The 17,407-nt window shown below is 44.0% G+C and overlaps 2 protein-coding genes and 1 pseudogene across 3 annotated transcripts; 1 reads left to right on the top strand and 2 right to left on the bottom strand.

The window, feature by feature from the left end:
• Nucleotides 1-86: 86 nt before the first annotated feature.
• Nucleotides 87-6,888, bottom strand: LOC311373426 (lysophosphatidylcholine acyltransferase 1-like; annotated as a pseudogene). The gene is made up of 4 exons: nt 6,726-6,888; nt 1,829-1,968; nt 1,367-1,582; nt 87-199 (listed from the first exon to the last, which is right to left on the bottom strand). The product of its transcript is annotated as a lysophosphatidylcholine acyltransferase 1-like (transcript).
• A 1,017-nt stretch (nt 6,889-7,905) lies between these two features.
• mrpl36 (mitochondrial ribosomal protein L36) lies at nt 7,906-9,156 on the bottom strand. Its single transcript, XM_084490205.1, has 2 exons — nt 9,034-9,156; nt 7,906-8,436 (listed from the first exon to the last, which is right to left on the bottom strand). The coding sequence occupies exon 2, from the start codon at nt 8,423-8,425 to the stop codon at nt 8,012-8,014; it is 414 nt and encodes a 137-aa protein (XP_084346331.1). The 5' UTR covers nt 8,426-8,436; nt 9,034-9,156; the 3' UTR covers nt 7,906-8,011.
• Nucleotides 9,157-9,407: 251 nt separating this feature from the next.
• ndufs6 (NADH:ubiquinone oxidoreductase subunit S6) lies at nt 9,408-11,332 on the top strand. Its single transcript, XM_084490204.1, has 4 exons — nt 9,408-9,569; nt 9,724-9,777; nt 10,076-10,198; nt 11,175-11,332. The coding sequence occupies exons 1-4, from the start codon at nt 9,426-9,428 to the stop codon at nt 11,241-11,243; spliced, it is 390 nt and encodes a 129-aa protein (XP_084346330.1). The 5' UTR covers nt 9,408-9,425; the 3' UTR covers nt 11,244-11,332.
• The last annotated feature ends 6,075 nt before the right edge of the window (nt 11,333-17,407 follow it).

The raw sequence follows: 17,407 nt of genomic DNA on the forward strand, positions 1-17,407 counted from the left end.
AGTCAGCATGGGTGACCCAGCAAGTGTTTGCTTTAGCAACCATACCTGCATGCGGGTGTGTGTGTGTAAGTGTGTGTGTGTGGTACCTGGGGCCACTGCCCACTGGAGTGAGCTCTCCGCCTGATCTCTTCCACCGTCTTCCTCCGGGAGTCCTGGTCAGTGCGGAACACCAGCACTGGCCGGATGTAGCTGATCAGAGCTGGGGGAGGGGAGGGAGGGATGGGTAGAGTGAAGGGTTAGGGTTTGGTTCTAGGGATAGGGTTGGTACCATTGGGTAGGTGTCGTGGAAAAAAAAAAATTGTAATGATAATTAGATACAAATGATACAACCTTGTTTTCATTGTTCCTAATCGATTTTAAAAAGGCATTTACACAAGCTCTCCTTGCACCTATAGATCGCTCACGTCTTCTCTCTGAATTGAGAGGGGTGAAGGTCGTCTGCATCGCCACTGCAGCCACCAAGTCTGACACCGAGGCCACGCTAATCTCCAGACTTCTTTGATGTGTGGATTCCTTAGATGCTGTTTAGCATCCTTGCAGACTGCTGTCCACTTCTCCCTCATAGTGTATTGCAAATTAACTTGGCCTCTCCCGCCGTGGCTCATTCAGCCATGGCCAATCCTTAACTCCACACGGTGGCGCACTTCCTTCATCCCTCTGTTTTATTTGTTGTCTGCCCATGATGGGAAAGCTCCCCTAAAATAATCATGTCATCCATTGTCTCCTCGAAAATCTTTGGTAAATCACTGCCTTTTTCTTCCAATGATCATGCTTTATTAAATACATGACCTAGCTGTCAAGACGTGTCCTAAAATAAATACATTTTCATCAGTAGGGTTTGGTTTTGGTTCCTGGGTAAGGATATGGTTGGTGGGGGAGGGTGAGTGGAAGAGTGGAGTCGAAAGGGATGAGAGAGAGGAAGGGAGAGTGGAGGAGAGGAGAGGGAAGCGCTAGAGCTTGTTGATCTCTAACAGGTAGTGTATATAATGTTATATATAATATATGAAAAACATAATGTCAGAGAGTGAAGGTCAAACCCCAGTATAATGAGAGAAAGCTTTCACAGATGTGCTACACTTGAATGTGTTTCCCATTGGATTGGTTGTGTGAATATTTTAAGGTAAAAATTTAGCCGCAACATAATTTTTCTTGAGCTCAACACATTATCAGATCAGTAACGGTTCAGGAACCTCTGATACAGTAGTTGCCAACCCCAAAAATTGCAAGAAATGTGTGGCTTGTGCACTTCTTGCACTCACATCATCCCCTCCAAAGCTGAAACCATAACGATGCCCTTGACAGAACCGACACAGAACTAATTCAGGACCAACATCTAACATGAGAAAATATAAGAGCAATCACTTACTTCCCCACACAGGGATGCTCATGCTCTCCAGCTTTGTGACGATGGAGCTCATCGTCATGGTAACCGGGATGGCATCGAAGTAGGTTGAGTGGGGGGCCATGGTGAGAATGGGCACCTGGGAGGGGGGGGGCGGGCTGCCCTTTGACCCGGACCCAGTGGAAGCCAGCGCAGAACCACAAGGATCGCATGAGGGCCCGCAGGCAGATGTCAACCAGCCTGCAGGGTGCCATAATAACAGGTTGTAGATAAACATCTTTACAAAAATTGCCACAGAGGGCAACTTGAGTACATATTTACATTGTAGACATTTTTAACAATTTGTGCAATAAGGTCAAGATTTGGAATGAATCAATAGCATGACTATGTTACCTATCTGTAATAGGTTTTGGGGTTTGGTTTCCGCTTTAATTACTGAAGTCACACACACACACACACACAGAACACACACACACACACACACACCTCCTCCAGCAGGACTGTGGCTCCACGGCGGCGACCGAGCGGCCCAGGGAGGCGGCGAAGGCGAAGGGCCAGGCCAACAGCATGAAGAACGCCGTCAGCAGCAGACGCACCGGGAACACCGTCACCGACATCAACCCAATCTGGAGGGAGGGAGGGAGGGAGGGAGGGAGGGAGTGAGAGAGAGAAAAGAGAGAGAAGAGAAGAAAGCTGAGCAACATTGGGAGTGTGACATTCTCTGAATGCCTGTGGGCTACATGTGACACACGCCATACATCCACCATGTCCCCGATGCTCTCTGCATACTCATGGCAACAACCGCCCCCACCCCCCCCAATGGTTATCAGTCTGTGCGTTCTCATGGCGACTGCATGGCTCGAGGGAGAAGGAGGGGGAGGAGGGGAGGGAGGGGGGCAAATTGATTCCCAGACATCAGGAAGATACAAGCAGCTATCCATCAGGGAGAGACGCAGAGCGGGAGACTGGGAGAAAGATTCCTCAGCAAACCGCCAGGAATGAGGCTGTCCGGCATGTCAGATATGCCGGAGACACACACATCATCTTGAACACAGCAAGCCTCTCAAGCATCTAGAGTCTGACAATGGGTCAGTCACTTACGATTAGAGTTATTGCAATAAAGATGAATTGGATAATGATGATTATAAACTTCATAACTCTTTTTGGCCAAGTGAAAAGTAATTTGCGTGTGAATGGAGGAAAAGCTAAATAAAAAGGAAGAGCTTTCTCTCCTTTTAGTTCCTGAAATTTAGTAATGAAACAGGATGTCATAACCTTTCTCTTTCTACTTAATGAGTACAGTAGAGTGCGTGTGCGTGAGTGAATCCTGCAACAGGATGTCATGCCCTTTCCCTCAGCCCATAATGAGGAAAATATAGTGTGTTTGCATGCATGCGCACACGTGCGTGGGTGTGTGCGTGCGTGCGTGCGTGCATGGGAACTCAAGAAGGTCCTTCACAACGGGGGGATAAAAGGTCATGGCTTTAAGCAGCACAATACCATACCTCCATGTGACTTTCTCTATTTCATCATCCTCATGTCTTTCTTTACAATCATCTCAGTGGACTCAACCTTTCGCCACCCATCCATCCATCTTTCTCTCCATCCATACAAGCATCCATTTCTCTTCTCTCTCTCTCTCTCTTTCCGAGCGCAGGTGCACACCGCAGCAGTGGATTAATAAATAAACAGTAATGGGGCTGATTTATGAGGCTCTAACGCCTCCCACCACCTCCCCCTCTTCCTCCTCTTCCACAGGATAACACATCTATCTGTCTGCGGTACCCCAGGGCACTCTCCAGTGGGGGAGAGGAGGGGAGGAGGAGGAGGATATGGGGGGATGGGCATTTACCATATTCTAACCTTTTGTTTTTGTGGAGTCAGCCCGCACACGCTCTCTACAGATCACCTTTCGAGGGTCTTTTTTGAAGCACCAGGGAGTGTTTGAGGTCTTCAACTGGCACCAGGGAGTGTATACGGTCTACCAGGTTCTGGGAACGGAGCTGAAGCTACACAGGGCGGGCTGCACAGTGACACAGAGGCCGTACAGGCAGAGGCTCGCTGAGTGTTCAGTGAAAAGCAGGGACGCGCCCGGCAGAGTCCCGCTGTGTGAAATATTCAGGAGGCTCTGGGGAGCCATGACAGTGCCATTGTCTCCTCCTCTTGGCGCGCGCACACACACACACACACAATGCCATTCACACTTAGTGCTTCATGGATGCCTTGAGGCATTAGGCCGTGCATTATCGAAGCTGATTATTGCCTTTAAACATTGCAACAAGTGCAGACAAACACATGCACACAAACAAGCATGCACACACACACACACACACAGCTATATTGCAATCTTAGCAATCACACACACACACACACACACACACACACACACACACACACACACACACACACACACACACACACACACACACACACACACACACACACACACACACACACACACACACACACACACACACACACACACACACACGTGGGTAGAGGGCCAGGGGGAGAGAGGGCCAGGGGGGAGAGAGGGCCAGGGGGAGAGAGCATGGTGCTCTGGTTCTCTTCTTGCTAGACCTTCCTGATGATGGAGGGAGCAGATCCTGCCATATGTTGGGCTTGCCAGGCATAGAGAAAGCTTTTTCCATCTTTCATTAGCTTGAACTGACAAATGAATAAATACTGTCCCTTGAAGTGCAGGTCTTTTTCAGTGTTCAGTTACCTGAGAACAATGTCCTTTTGTGGGAAGTGGATAAATATTTGAACCAGATAACGATTTTTGCTTTTTTTAGACAGGCAAAAAGTCTGCAGCTACAGTGGTCAAAAAATAACCATCCACAATACAGAAACCAGCAATTTAAGGGATTGATTTTTAATATGTAATTTAATAATTTATATTTTAGAGCAGAAAGGGAACAGACTATCTTGAAATAAATAAAAGCATAGTAGAACAGCAATGAGGGGTTTATAAACATGATGTTTTAGGCTGCAAGATTATGAAAAAAACAATATTTGAGGATATTTTGCCCGATATTGTGATGGCTGATAATGAACAGATTATGCGATTAAATTAGTATTCTGTGGCACTTACTAAATATAAGAAACTGGTAATAAGGCTATGCTTAGTTGTAAATGTTTGTATTTGACTTTAATGTAATGTGCAAAACAAATCTGAAACATTTGTGTTTTTATAATTGTTTACATTTTTGGGTTTTTAAATAAATTAAGTTCAGTTTCACGATTGGCTAATGCAGAGGCCAAAACTGTGGTTTCAATTAAAGTGCAATTAAGTGTGAAGTCCTTCTGTGTCTACTATGAGCTCTATTGCAGTCCACGAGTAACCCATGGAGGGGTATTGCAAGCAGTATAGTGAGGAGGTTGCCTAACAGATCACCCTTCACTGTTGGTCTTGGTTGTCAAAGCATTTGGTTGCACCAGCCCCCCCTGTCGTGTATATATATATATATATATATATATATATATATATATATATATATATATATATATATATAGAGAGAGAGAGAGAGAGAGAGAGAGAGAGAGAGAGAGAGAGAGAGAGAGAGAGAGAGAGAGAGAGAGAGAGAGAGAGAGAGAGAGAGAGAGAGAGAGAGAGAGAGAGAGAGAAAGAACAGTCTCTAGACGTCACTGAGAGAGAGAGATTGCAGAAATGCTAAAGTCATTTGGCAGGAAAAAGGTGACAACAATCTTGCAAATAACACCTTTTAGGGGAACAAGAAAGGAAATGACATAATAATCAGGCAGGTATCTCACTTCATGTTAACTGATTACTTTCAACCCCATCTCTCTTCCTTTCACTCACCCACTGTATTTATCCCTTGCTCTCTCTCCACCTCTCAACACCTTTATCTTTCTCTCTCCCTCCTGGCTACATTTCTCTCTCCCTCTATCTTGCTTTGCCTACTCCAATCTCCCTCCCCTCTCCTTATTTCTCGGTTCACCTCTCTCTCTCGCCTTCCCCTCTCTGTTTCTGTCCCCATCTCTCTTTCTCTCCACCCCTCATTTTCTCTCTACCTCTCTGTCCCTTTCTCTCTCTCCCTGTTTCTCTCTCTCTGTCCACTTCAAAACACTTCTGATCATTATTTCAAACCGCCGATTGCCCGAAACCGCCCACACTCTGGGAACTTGGAAAGTTGATCTGCTTCCAGTGGAGAGAACAGCCCCCAGGGGTACACATTAATTGCCCCGGGCTAATTGTCAATGCTCAATAGCAAAGGGTACACGACCAATTCCACCTGGACTGCAAAGTGCACACACTCACACACTGCTGCACGGAACACACAACCACACCCAGCGTGTTATACCCTGGAGGTGGTGGTGGTGGTGGGTTGCGGAGTGAGAGACTCTGAAAAGGTGGAGGAGCGATGGGAAATCACTGTGCACAGGTAGTTGGCATTTCCACTCATCAGCTCAGGTCCAACTCCTCAGCCTGCCTATAGAATGTGTTCTGTGCATGAGCTTCCCCAGGGGCACAGTCCCAAACCAGTGTATCCTGTTTGACTTTTCTTTTTTTTTTACTCTAGGGTCACACAAAAAAGCACTTAGAGACACTAAGAATGCTGTGTTGCTTAATCTAGGTCGATCTTGTTTGCTAAAACTTAAGTATTCCAATTGTTTTTATTACAGTTCTTCAGACATTTCTATGTAGAAGCAATAAGTCTGTTAATATTTTGGTATACATCAGTAATCATCCAGTATTTATCTGGCTGATCCTTTAATGATGCTCTCTTGTGACAATTCGTTCTGTGAAAACAATATAACAATAACATACAACATCCCTGCCAGCTCCTACTGATTTGTTTGCCAAATTGCATGAATAACTTAAAGAGAGAACTCCAGGTGAGGAACTCACGTATATTACACAGCACAGTTGGTGCCACACCCACATTGCGTTCCACATGGACACACACACAGGAGTAAAGAAGTGTTTTATTTCGGTGTGTGTGTGTGTGTGTGTGTGTGTGTGTGTGTGTGTGTGTGTGTGTGTGTGTGTGTGTGTGTGTGTGTGTGTGTGTGTGTGTGTGTGTGTGTGTCGATGGTGGCTATACTGGATGCACATAACCCAACAACAACCGTTTGGATCAATGTGTTAAATCATAAATGATCAACCAAAAGGAATTCAACATATTCTGAACCGCTGCTGGTTTGACAATTCGCAGATATGCGATAGGTAAAACACGTTTTGAATCAAGCTGGACAGAATTCCCAGTGAAAACATCTTGACACGCGTAAAGTTTGCAGGCTAATCAATGCGTCGAGGGAGCAGCAGCGAGCTCCGTTCTGACACAGAGAAGGTGACTGAGCAACACTCGGATGATCCTTCACAGGTGAATGGGCGACGACTGCCCTCATTAAGTCTTACCTTGATTTTGTCTGCGAGGCTAAATTTGACATCGTGAACGAAGGGATTTATCGACTGGGGATCCAGTTCCGAGGAATCTCCATCTACCCCGTGTGTCAACTTCATTTCTAAAAAGAAACGGGACAAAACGGCGCTGAACCAACAGATGTCAAATAATGCCAGCGAACTAGTAGGATGCAGATGGTCCAGCTCGAGTCAGGCTTGGCTAAACGCAGGCCAGCCGCCTGGATGAACTGTCTGGTGTAAATGGGACATATGATTGGGCGGAGGTTGACGTTCGCTCAAGACCGACAGCACAGAAGTAGATAGGCGCATGCGCAAGGGTTCCAGCGCACATACCCCTACATACACATGTCCTCGTGTAGGCTACGCGCACACACACACACACACACACACACACACACACACACACACACACACACACACACACACACACACACACCATCCTTAGTACAACGTGATGAAGCTGTAGGAAAACGGTATCCCTTAAATGTAACATAGAGCGAACAGAGAGAACTCAAGAGCGCATGAGACTTCACTTAACCGTCTCTCATGCGCTTTAACTGAGTGGAACAAACCAACGTCCGCCAGATATCTAAACTCTTCCATGGTAGGTTTATCTGTTGTTGACATAGGCCTAGTTTCCTCCCACATTTGATCCAACCGCTACTAACCGCGTTTTTTTTATTTAGTCAAATTTTTTTATTGAGTCTTCCTGTCCAAAAATCCATTCCGACAAAAACCTATAATAATCAAACCACTTGTCCATGATGCAACATATTTCTAAAATAGGCCTACATCGTTTTTTGCAACATGAATACCATATTTTTACCTTAACAATCAAACATGATCAAGATACCTTCAAAGCATCACAAATGGCGTTTCACAATCGCAACAAAAAAGACGAAACTTTTAAGCTGAATAATATAAGCCCTTTTCTAGTTTTCTCGTGGTGAAGGGACTCCCAATGCTTGAAATAAGCAGTGGCGCCCTCGTGTGGTTTGTCTACCAACTTGCTGAGCAGAGACGATTAATGAGGCCGAATTCAAAGTAGGTTGCGTTTCAATTACAAATATAAAATACACATTTATAAATGGAAAGGGTTAGGGTTTAGAACGTTACAATCACTATATTTTTATATTAAAGAAATCCACACATAATACAAACAAATTGCACATAATAGAAACACATACTTTATTTATTTTTTTAATAGAAATCATTTACATTTAGTCAAATCTGACCAAGCATGGCCTTAAACAACCCATCTCACTATTCTCCCTGATGGTTCAGCCCTGCCTCTGCTTGTGCCTGGGGTTGGTCTTGCAGAACACAAACAAGCGTCCCCTGCGTCGCACGATGAAGCAGTCTTTGCAGCGTCTTTTCAGGGCAGTCTTGGTCTTCATTCCTGCGCTTGGCTGGAAGCAGATGAGCTGCTGACAGCGGCCCAGCAGGGTGGCTCCACACCGGGAGGAAGATCCGGACAGGGCTGGTTGGCCGGGGCTGCTGCCCGCGGGTGAGGAGAGCAGTCTGCTGGAGGCTGCCGTGCTGAGGGTGGACAGGCTTCTGCAACAGCTTGGTTGAGCAGAGGCTGATGTCAGGGCTAACCAGGGCACCCTGAAGGAAGTGGTGGAGGCTGACGTCAGGGCTAACCAGGGCATCCTGAAGGAAGTGACCAGGTGCTTGAAGAGGAAGGACACCATGGTGACTGCACCTGCACACAGGGGTTACAATGTGATTTTCCTTATTTGATCATACAGACAAGTGCATTGCTACTCTTGATGCAAAATTATTGCATTGGTTATTATATTCCACACTGACTTGTTTGTTAGTTCTTGGGTATGTTGGTGATGAGGAAAGACATTTGTTTGGAAAGTAAAGTCAAGTGTAGATAGTATTCATAATTGACCCTAGCAGTTCTGTGGCTCTGAAACCATTGCATTGTCAATGCAATGGTTTCAGGGCTAACACACAAAAAAGTAACGTTAGGTTTTGACTTTCATGTCGTCAATGCGAAAATGATAGATAGGGACGTTAGACATTAGAAATAGACATAATACACCACCGGGTTTGACCATAACAAAGTGACTGGCCTTTTAAATCGAAATATTGGTATCTACCATATAGACACACATGTGAGCTGTTATTTTGTCAACTCCTGACTCAACATAATATATGTTGGATACAAGCCCCTGATACTAAAAGACTGCAAGCACGTTGAATGTTCAAGGCCATTTGAACGAAAATCAACAACATAATAACGTTTCAACTTTGGAGAGACGTATTCCACCAACAAAAATGGACCACAAACCTTTCTAAAAGCAGAAGATATAATTGGACAGGGGTACGCCCCTGGAATCGTGTTTTAATAATCCACAGAACAGACGAATAGCATGACTTCTATCTGCACAGACTTCGCCGACGCCAACAACCAGTACCACAGAATGCTTCCGGTACGCCGGATACTACTTCCGGTAAATTGTACATTTTTTTATCATCCAATATTCCTATGCTATTCAGTCCTTACCATCAATAAAATAGAAAAAGTGAATATATATATATAGCATATATATATTATATATATACTACATATATATATATAGAGATATATATATATATAAAAACTACAAATCGAGTGCCTTGAAGTCAAATTAGGAAGTCTGTGCTGCAAGGCAGTCTGGGAAACACAAGTCAATTGTAAACATGGCGGCCATTGCGGGCAGGTTGCTGTCCTTCAGCAAGAATGCAAAGTTAATCGTTTCCCCTCTGAAATTGTCTGCTGTACCTGCACATCGCTACAGCGTTGATGTTTCACGTACCGGCGAGGCAATAACCCACACTGGCCAGGTACGGGTTTCGTTCAGAAATGCCTGATGACATTCACATCAGTGAAAAACGTCACTCAATACCAGCTAGCCTAAATCCCAAATGACAGTTCGATGCTATTGTATATATGTAATGCATTTTGTATTGTATGACTCTGAATCTTTCTCTCACTCAGGTGTTCGATGAGCACGATCCCAGACGAGCTCGGTTCGTCGGCAGACAGAAGGAGGTATGTCGCGTGTGTGGAAGCTGCGTAGCTGGGAGCCTTGGCTTCCACAATTAAGGTCACTTAACGTTATAGGTTATTGATCACGATTATGACCGTTCAAACTATGAAAAGGTCTACCACTTTCAGTAACATGAGTCATTTAGCACACTCAATAATTGGAATACATACATACATACATTTTTATGAAACTAGTGTCATTTCACGCACACCATTTTTAGATGTCAGTATTTTCTGTTCAGTCCATTTTGTGAGCGAGCAAGAACCAGTAATTTGTATAATTTATATTGTGCCTATGTAGGTGAACAAGAATTTTGCAATCAAGTTGGTTGCAGAAGAGTCAGTGACTGACGTCCACGCCCGAACGGTGTCCTGTGATGGAGGTGGAGGAGCCCTGGGTCACCCCAAAGTCTACATTAACCTGGTTAGTCCCTACAGATGGCCGACCACTGTCCTCTAGTCTACATTAGGCTGATAGATCTCTGCAGATACTAATGTCTACTTTAACTCTATTGGTCCCTACAAATAGCCTCAGAGGTGGGAAGTAACAAAGTACAAATGCTTCGTTACTGTATCCTTTTCAGGTATCTTTTCTTTACCTGAGTATTCATTTAAAAAAAAAAGTTCTACTTGTACCCTCTACATTTTAACAAAAATATATGTACTTTCTACTCCTTACATTTTCAAAGAAGACGATCACTTTACGTCTTTGCAATATATTATTAATATGACGTAAGGTTGTTAGCTTTGCTCAGTAACAGTTGGTAGAAAAATCAAGAGGTCTACTTTTTACTTTTATACTTTGAGTACATTCCAGAACCTGAACTTTTCCACTTTTACTTTAGAAAAAGTTGAAGTACTGATTCAACTTCTTTATTTGAGTCTTATTTTACACAAGTATCTGTACTTCTAGTTGTGTGAAGAATGTTTGTACTTTTGCAACCACTGGATAGCCTACATCTGTGCTCTAGTCTACGTTAAGCAGTTATGTCCCTACAGATTTCCTACTACTGTTTTCTTGTATACATTGACCTGGTAGATCTGTGGCAATATTTTAGATGGATTTTTGTCATATCTGTTGAAAGGCAGACCTATTACTAAAGCTAGCACATGTTTTGTTTGTGGGAGTGGCTTTGGAGAAATGCATGGGAAGGGGTCGAAATTTTTGGGCAGATGATTTCACACACACACACACACACACACACACACACACACACACACACACACACACACACACACACACACACACACACACACACACACGATGAAAAAACATGGAAATTATACTTTTTTACAACGTGGAAATCATCTGATGTTCCCATTTGAGGCCTTTGAATTAAATGTACCCCATGCACATATTATCCTACTAATGTCTTCCTTCCTCGTGTGTTTCTGCTCAGGATAAAGACACCCGCGTGGGGACCTGTGGTTATTGCGGACTGCAGTTCCAACAGATACACCATCACTGAGACTCCTCGTCTGGTCCTCCTTTGAATCTTGTCTCTGCTCTGTAAAAAGGAATTCTGGTTAATAAATGATATATACATAAACCCTGTGAGTCAGCATTGTGAAATGTCTTCTTTCTGAAACATGTTTTAATGATACTACCATAAGACATTATTTTACACTTGAGCAGTCTGTTGCAGAGGATAGTAATTGTAAATTAATCATTCCATTTGCCTATATGTATATTATTATAATTTATATATTATTTTATCAATGCACCTAGGTACATTTTAGATAAAGCTAAATCCAAATACCAGGGGTCCAGAACCATTCCAGTCTGGAACATTTCTGGTGAGCAATTAATTGCTTATTACTCATGACCAGTCAGACTAACTGTCCTTCCTTTGTTTTCATTTGAATATCTCCTCTGATGGTAGATAACGGTACAGAGGCCAGATGTTCATTTCAATTGTTTTGTTCCATCCAGCTCCTACGGTTCTTATTCATCCATGCTGGCTATTTGGTGTCTAATTTGGTAGATCTATATCATTATAGGTTATTATAGGAACAAAGCAAATGAGAGATTAAAATTAAAGATAAGTAATAAAGTACAATATAGGCATATTATAGAGACTATTGATATAGCGTATTAATGCAAATGTTTGTATTTCAGGCACAGGCTTTATTCCTTCGTATTACAACATGACACATGTCGACATGGGCTTGAGCAGTTATTTGGAGTAAAATCCAAAATAATTCGGTGGTTTTAAATTAATAACATATTTGCTGGTTAGTTTTGATACCAAGGCACACATAAGTGAAAGCTATATAGAACTATAACAATAGGGGGAGCTATAAGACTAGAATTGAAGTACGACAGTGGCCGTAAGAGTACAACGGAAGCCGTAAAGTGACTGAAAACACTGGGGGAAAGGCGCATCACATCAATTCAAATCCTCCACTTTTTTGAAATTTAGGGGGCCGTATAAGTAAAGCATGTTATTCCGTTTGAGACTGTAACTCTGATTCAGGGCTATACAAATAAATATACTTGACATTCTTGACTTAAAATTGAAAACAAACGGTCCTATTGGTTGCCTCTGCCTTGTTGTCTAATGTTTTTAAGGTTGGAGAATGTAAAAAAGGGGTTACATAAATAACGGTGATAGTTAATGATTTGGCATAGAAATGTACTGTACTTGGGGAAAGTAAAGTTTGGCTGTGGTATATTCATAAAAGCTCTTTGACTTTGAATAATATAACATTTGCATTGTCTTACTGAGCAAAAATCAACAACAGACAGACAAACAAGATGGTGTCAATTCATGCCCTGGATACAAAGTTTGGCACATAATTTCACCTCAAATACCACCTCAAGTTTAAGTCAGGGAATCTAATCTTTGTATGTTTTCATTTTCCGATCATTGTAATTATTATCCTGTTATATTTAATAATATTTTTGTACAGGTTTTCCATGCTTTTGTCTGGCCGTGTGTGTGTGTGTGTGTGTGTGTGTGCATGTGTGCATGCGTACATGCGTGCGTGTGGGTGTCTGTGCGTGTGTGTGTGGGTGTGTGCATGCTTGTGTTTGTGTGTGTGACTGTGTGTGTCTATGTGTGTGTGTGTGTGTGTGTGTGTGTGTGTGTGTGTGTGCGTGGGTGAAGGAACATCCTGCCACAGGCCAAACAGAAGGTTGTGTCTGTAAGAAAGCCTTGGTGAGCCATAGGATGTGATCTTTCTTTTTTATTTTGAGTGGTTGCGTCACAGCTTCTTTTGTCTGGCCTTTCCTCTACCGCTCCTCAAAAACATGTTTGTTTCTTGGGCCTATATTTGTGTGACCAAGTGTTACCAGGGAGGGAAATCCTGTGCGTGATCCCAGCCAGCTCTGATGAAAAACACTGACCTCTCATTCTCAGTGACGTCTAGAGACTGTTCTTTCTCTCTCTCTCTCTCTCTCTCTCTCTCTGATTCTCTCTCTCTCTCTCTCTCTCTCTCTCTCTCTCTCTCTCTCTCTCTCTCTCTCTCTCTCTCTCTCTCTCTCTCTCTCTCTCTCTCTCTCTTTCTTTCTCTCTCTCTCTCTCTCTCTCTCTCTCTCTCTCTCTCTCTCTCTCTCTCTCTCTCTCTCTCTCTCTCCCTCTCTATGACCCTAACCCCTGTGTAACTCAACAGCCTTAATCATTGTTTGACCAGGCACTTCAGGTTGCTCTGCGGGAACACAGTACAGGCACTTAACTGGGAAACGGATGCTTTTGTTTGCGGCCTCAAATATCCATGCTATTTTATATTTGGCTTGCACAGGCACAGTGAATTCTTCACACACACAACATGCACACGAACGCACACACACACACACACACACACACACACACACACACACACACACACACACACACACACACACACACACACACACACACACACACACACACACACAGTACACCATCTAGCATACACAGATGGTTGCAGTTAGGGATATTTAGATTACAGCTTTGGTCAAAGTCAATGGAAAAAAAGAGTAATGTTTTGTCAAATCATCTTTGATCCAATGTAGCGGTGGTTTGGATCAGAACCCCGTTGTTTCCGCCTGGTCTCCTAAGTGGATCTGGCAGATTAACGGGGCTGATCCCACTAACGCGGGTTCTCATCGATGTCCGATTTTGAATGGTATGTTTATGATGGCTACTCCCATCCAACCCAACTGCACTGGCTAACTATCCGAGATGGCTGAGGGCCTCTCCATTCATGTGAAGGAATGAAACCCACACTAGACTAGAGCTAACGAGAGCACACATAATTTCATCTCTTGCAACATTCCAGCTCTATCCGGTTATCTGTCCCCTTTCCTCCAAAACTACAAACCCCAAAGAACTGCAGTTGTAGTAGCCATTCCTTGGAGAAGCAGAAGTGTGTGTGTGTGTGTGTGTGTGTGTGTGTGTGTGTGTGTGTGTGTGTGTGTGTGTGTGTGTGTGTGTGCGTGAGTGAATGCGTGCTTTTGTTTGTTTGTGTGTTTATGTGCGTGTAATATTGCTATGTTCATGATGGCTACTCACACATCCAACCCGGAGGCAACTGCACTGGCTAACCATCCAGGTGGCTGAGGGCCTCTCCATTCATGTGAAATAATGTAATCCACACTAGACTAGAACCAACAAGCACCCACCATTTAATCTCACACAACATCCCAACTCTATCCCATGATCTGTCCTAACCCTAGCACTAACCCTTCACTCCAAAACGACAACTCCTAGCATATCCTAACAGGGCATTATATTGAGTGCTCACCACCAAGGCTCCTAACTAGCAGAACCGTATGTGGGTCAGTCACCAGTGGGTCCACTGTACCACCCCGCTGTTACACTGTGAAGTGAATTGGGTCTCAAAGGATAAGCCTGTTATGCAGCAGTTCTGGCGTCTTATACACATACACACATAACACACACACACACACACACACACACACACACACACGCACACACACACACACACACACACACACACACACACACACACACACAAACAAACAAACATAGACACATACACACACACACACACACACACACACACACACACACACACCACAAGAGTATTTGTTTTTCTGTTAACAGTACCACAAGGAAGCAGAGAACCCTGTGTTTGTTTTTGCTTTGTGTCTATGCTTGCATGGCAACAGAACTGTAGCAGAGCGGGTCATTGTGTTTCGGGTTAAGCCTGGCTAAAGGCTTGTTTTTTAGCAACATGACTTTGGCGTCGTCCAACGTTGCCAGATGTCCCCAGCATCATTGTGTCAATCAGTACTTGCTAGGGTGGGCCTATGTGAATACACAACATGAACACATATTTTATTTTTGCTATGTTGCACAACATACTGCTCTGATACATCATACATACAACATTCATTTTAAAATCAAACACATAGCTGATCAGCCATTGTTGTTTAAAAAGTGCCATTGCCATGTTGGCCCCAATCCGGTCAATTAATGCAAACAGTAGCGTATCCTTGGAGAACCAGAAATGTGTGTGTGTGTGTGTGTGTGTGTGTGTGTGTGTGTGTGTGTGTGTCTCCTTCAGGTTTCCCATGAGTCTGGCATGAACAGCCACCCGACATGGAGTCATTTATGGTGGGTGAGAAATACTGCCAGCATGTGGGGCTGCACCCTCCCTCCACGGCCTTGTCTTATGTAACCGCCACCGGGCTGCAGGGAGGGCAGCGCAGGAGGGGCCGGTCCTGGGTGAAGCTGTCATCAGGCTGGGCAGTAAAACAATGGGAGTGGAGGTAGAAAGATAACAGCAGGCCTTCCTGCTGTGATAATAACACAGCAGGACAGCTATATTTAGAGGCTTGCCCTGACTTAACTCACACACACTCACAGTGTGTGTGTGTGTGTGTGTGTGTGGGGTGTGGGTGGGTGTGTGTGTGTGTGTGTTTCAGTGTACCCTTGCGAAACCAATGTTTATAATTGGTTTATAATAAAAGTTGATCATTTTTGTTAATTTGAAATTTCCTAATTAGTTATTCATCTGTGACATCGCTATCCCTCTCGTGTTACAATCAGTGCCTACAGAGAGAAGCTTTCTCTGTTCCTTTAAGAGAACATGAGAGTGGCCACTTGGTTATGTAATCCGTGCGCTCTAACCTTCAGTCTACAGGGTAGGCCTACGTGATGACCCATGATGCTGTGGAGGAGTCAGTGAATGTTACAAAAATGTTTTCTTGATTACATTTGAGCAGGACGATCAAACAATGGTGACCAACGACGGCAATTATCTCGGGTTTTGCTTTATCGCCATGGACACCAAAATCAAAAAAAGATTTTACTCACAGCCGTGCATGCATGTCCTATAGCCTCACCATGTTTGTAGAATCACAACTGGTCACTAGACGCAGGCCTCACTTTGAAGAATCAATTTAAAGATGAAATGTGTTTTGAACTTTGTGTTTGGCTTAACCCTTTTTATCCCTTCCTCTGTGTCTCTCTCTCTCTCTCTCTCTCTCTCACACCACACACACACACACACACGGGCATGCGCACGCACACGCACACGCATACGCACACGCACACACACACACACACACACACACACACACATCATGTTAAAGTTGACCTTTTTTTGAAGGGACATTGTGGCCTTTCTCCCCTGCATCCACAGTGTAAAGCACACCACTCATTAAACTGGCCATGAGGCCCAGGATAGAAGACTGGAGTTTCTATAAAGACAGCCAGAGTCCCAGAACACCATAATAAAGACCTTTCACTGGACATGCTGTACTGCGCCCTGAGTTGGCCTCCATCCTTCACAAAGGGGCAGATGACAAATTAGACTACCACTTTAATTATTTTTGAAAGTCCGAAACAGAAGCAAACAAACCAAAATTGATTTGATCCACCATAGAGTGTGACTCATAGCAAACAATGAGACAATTGAGAATTGACATGAAACATAGTTTCTCAGCAGGTCAAGCATGACTACAGTCGGTGTACGTGCGTGTTGTGTCAACGGCCGCGTTTGCATGAGGTTGTTTGCGACACGATTGGGTTTGTGAAAATATGAGCGTGCCTATGCGTGTGATTTCCCTTGATTTTTTTTTAATTTTTCAGATTGGCCCACGAATTTGCTATGACTCGACCAGACTTGCTTCTCTCCAGTCGATACTCAATCACTGTTTTCACTCTTTTCCTTGTTCCCGTCAGGAAACGCGGCCTTTTGCCTCTTTTTTACCTCCATCTCTAGGGGCAATGCACTACCCATGACTCACAGGTACCAGTGCCTTGCTCAAAAACCACCCGGCACAGGAACATCAACATGGATGTTAGTGCTGCGTCCGGGCCCAGGGTGGGCTTGATGAGCACTCCTGATGAGCACTCCTGCATTCCTCCACAACCCTTGGCCTTGGTGTTCTTTCAGCTTCCCTCAGAACAGGATGTTCAGGATGCTTCTCCCTCTGTTTGGACGAGGTCAGTGTGTGTGTGTGTGTGTGTGTGTGTGTGTGGTGATGGAATAGGACTGTATGCGTATGTATGAGTGTGTGTGTGTGTGTGTGTGTGTGTGTGTGTGTGTGTGTGTGTGTCCGTTTGGGTTGAGAGTCTCTTTTCTTGTCACTGTTCCAGTTGTGTCTGAGTTGTGTGGGTTACACAGTGCAGTGGAGGATTTGCTGTTATCACAGGAAGTGAGCCATCACACTGGGAGT

Source organism: Micromesistius poutassou (assembly GCF_964030765.1).
Source record: "Micromesistius poutassou genome assembly, contig: SCAFFOLD_5176, whole genome shotgun sequence".
Taxonomy (NCBI): Eukaryota; Metazoa; Chordata; class Actinopteri; order Gadiformes; family Gadidae; genus Micromesistius; species Micromesistius poutassou.

Coding starts and splice junctions, on each gene's coding strand:
- mrpl36 (XM_084490205.1), bottom strand. CDS start 8,425: ATGGTGTCCTTCCTCTTCAAGCACCTGGTCACTTCCTTCAGGATGCCC.
- ndufs6 (XM_084490204.1), top strand. CDS start 9,426: ATGGCGGCCATTGCGGGCAGGTTGCTGTCCTTCAGCAAGAATGCAAAG. Junction 9,778..10,075: donor TCGTCGGCAGACAGAAGGAG/GTATGTCGCGTG, acceptor GTGCCTATGTAG/GTGAACAAGAATTTTGCAAT. Junction 10,199..11,174: donor CCAAAGTCTACATTAACCTG/GTTAGTCCCTAC, acceptor GTTTCTGCTCAG/GATAAAGACACCCGCGTGGG.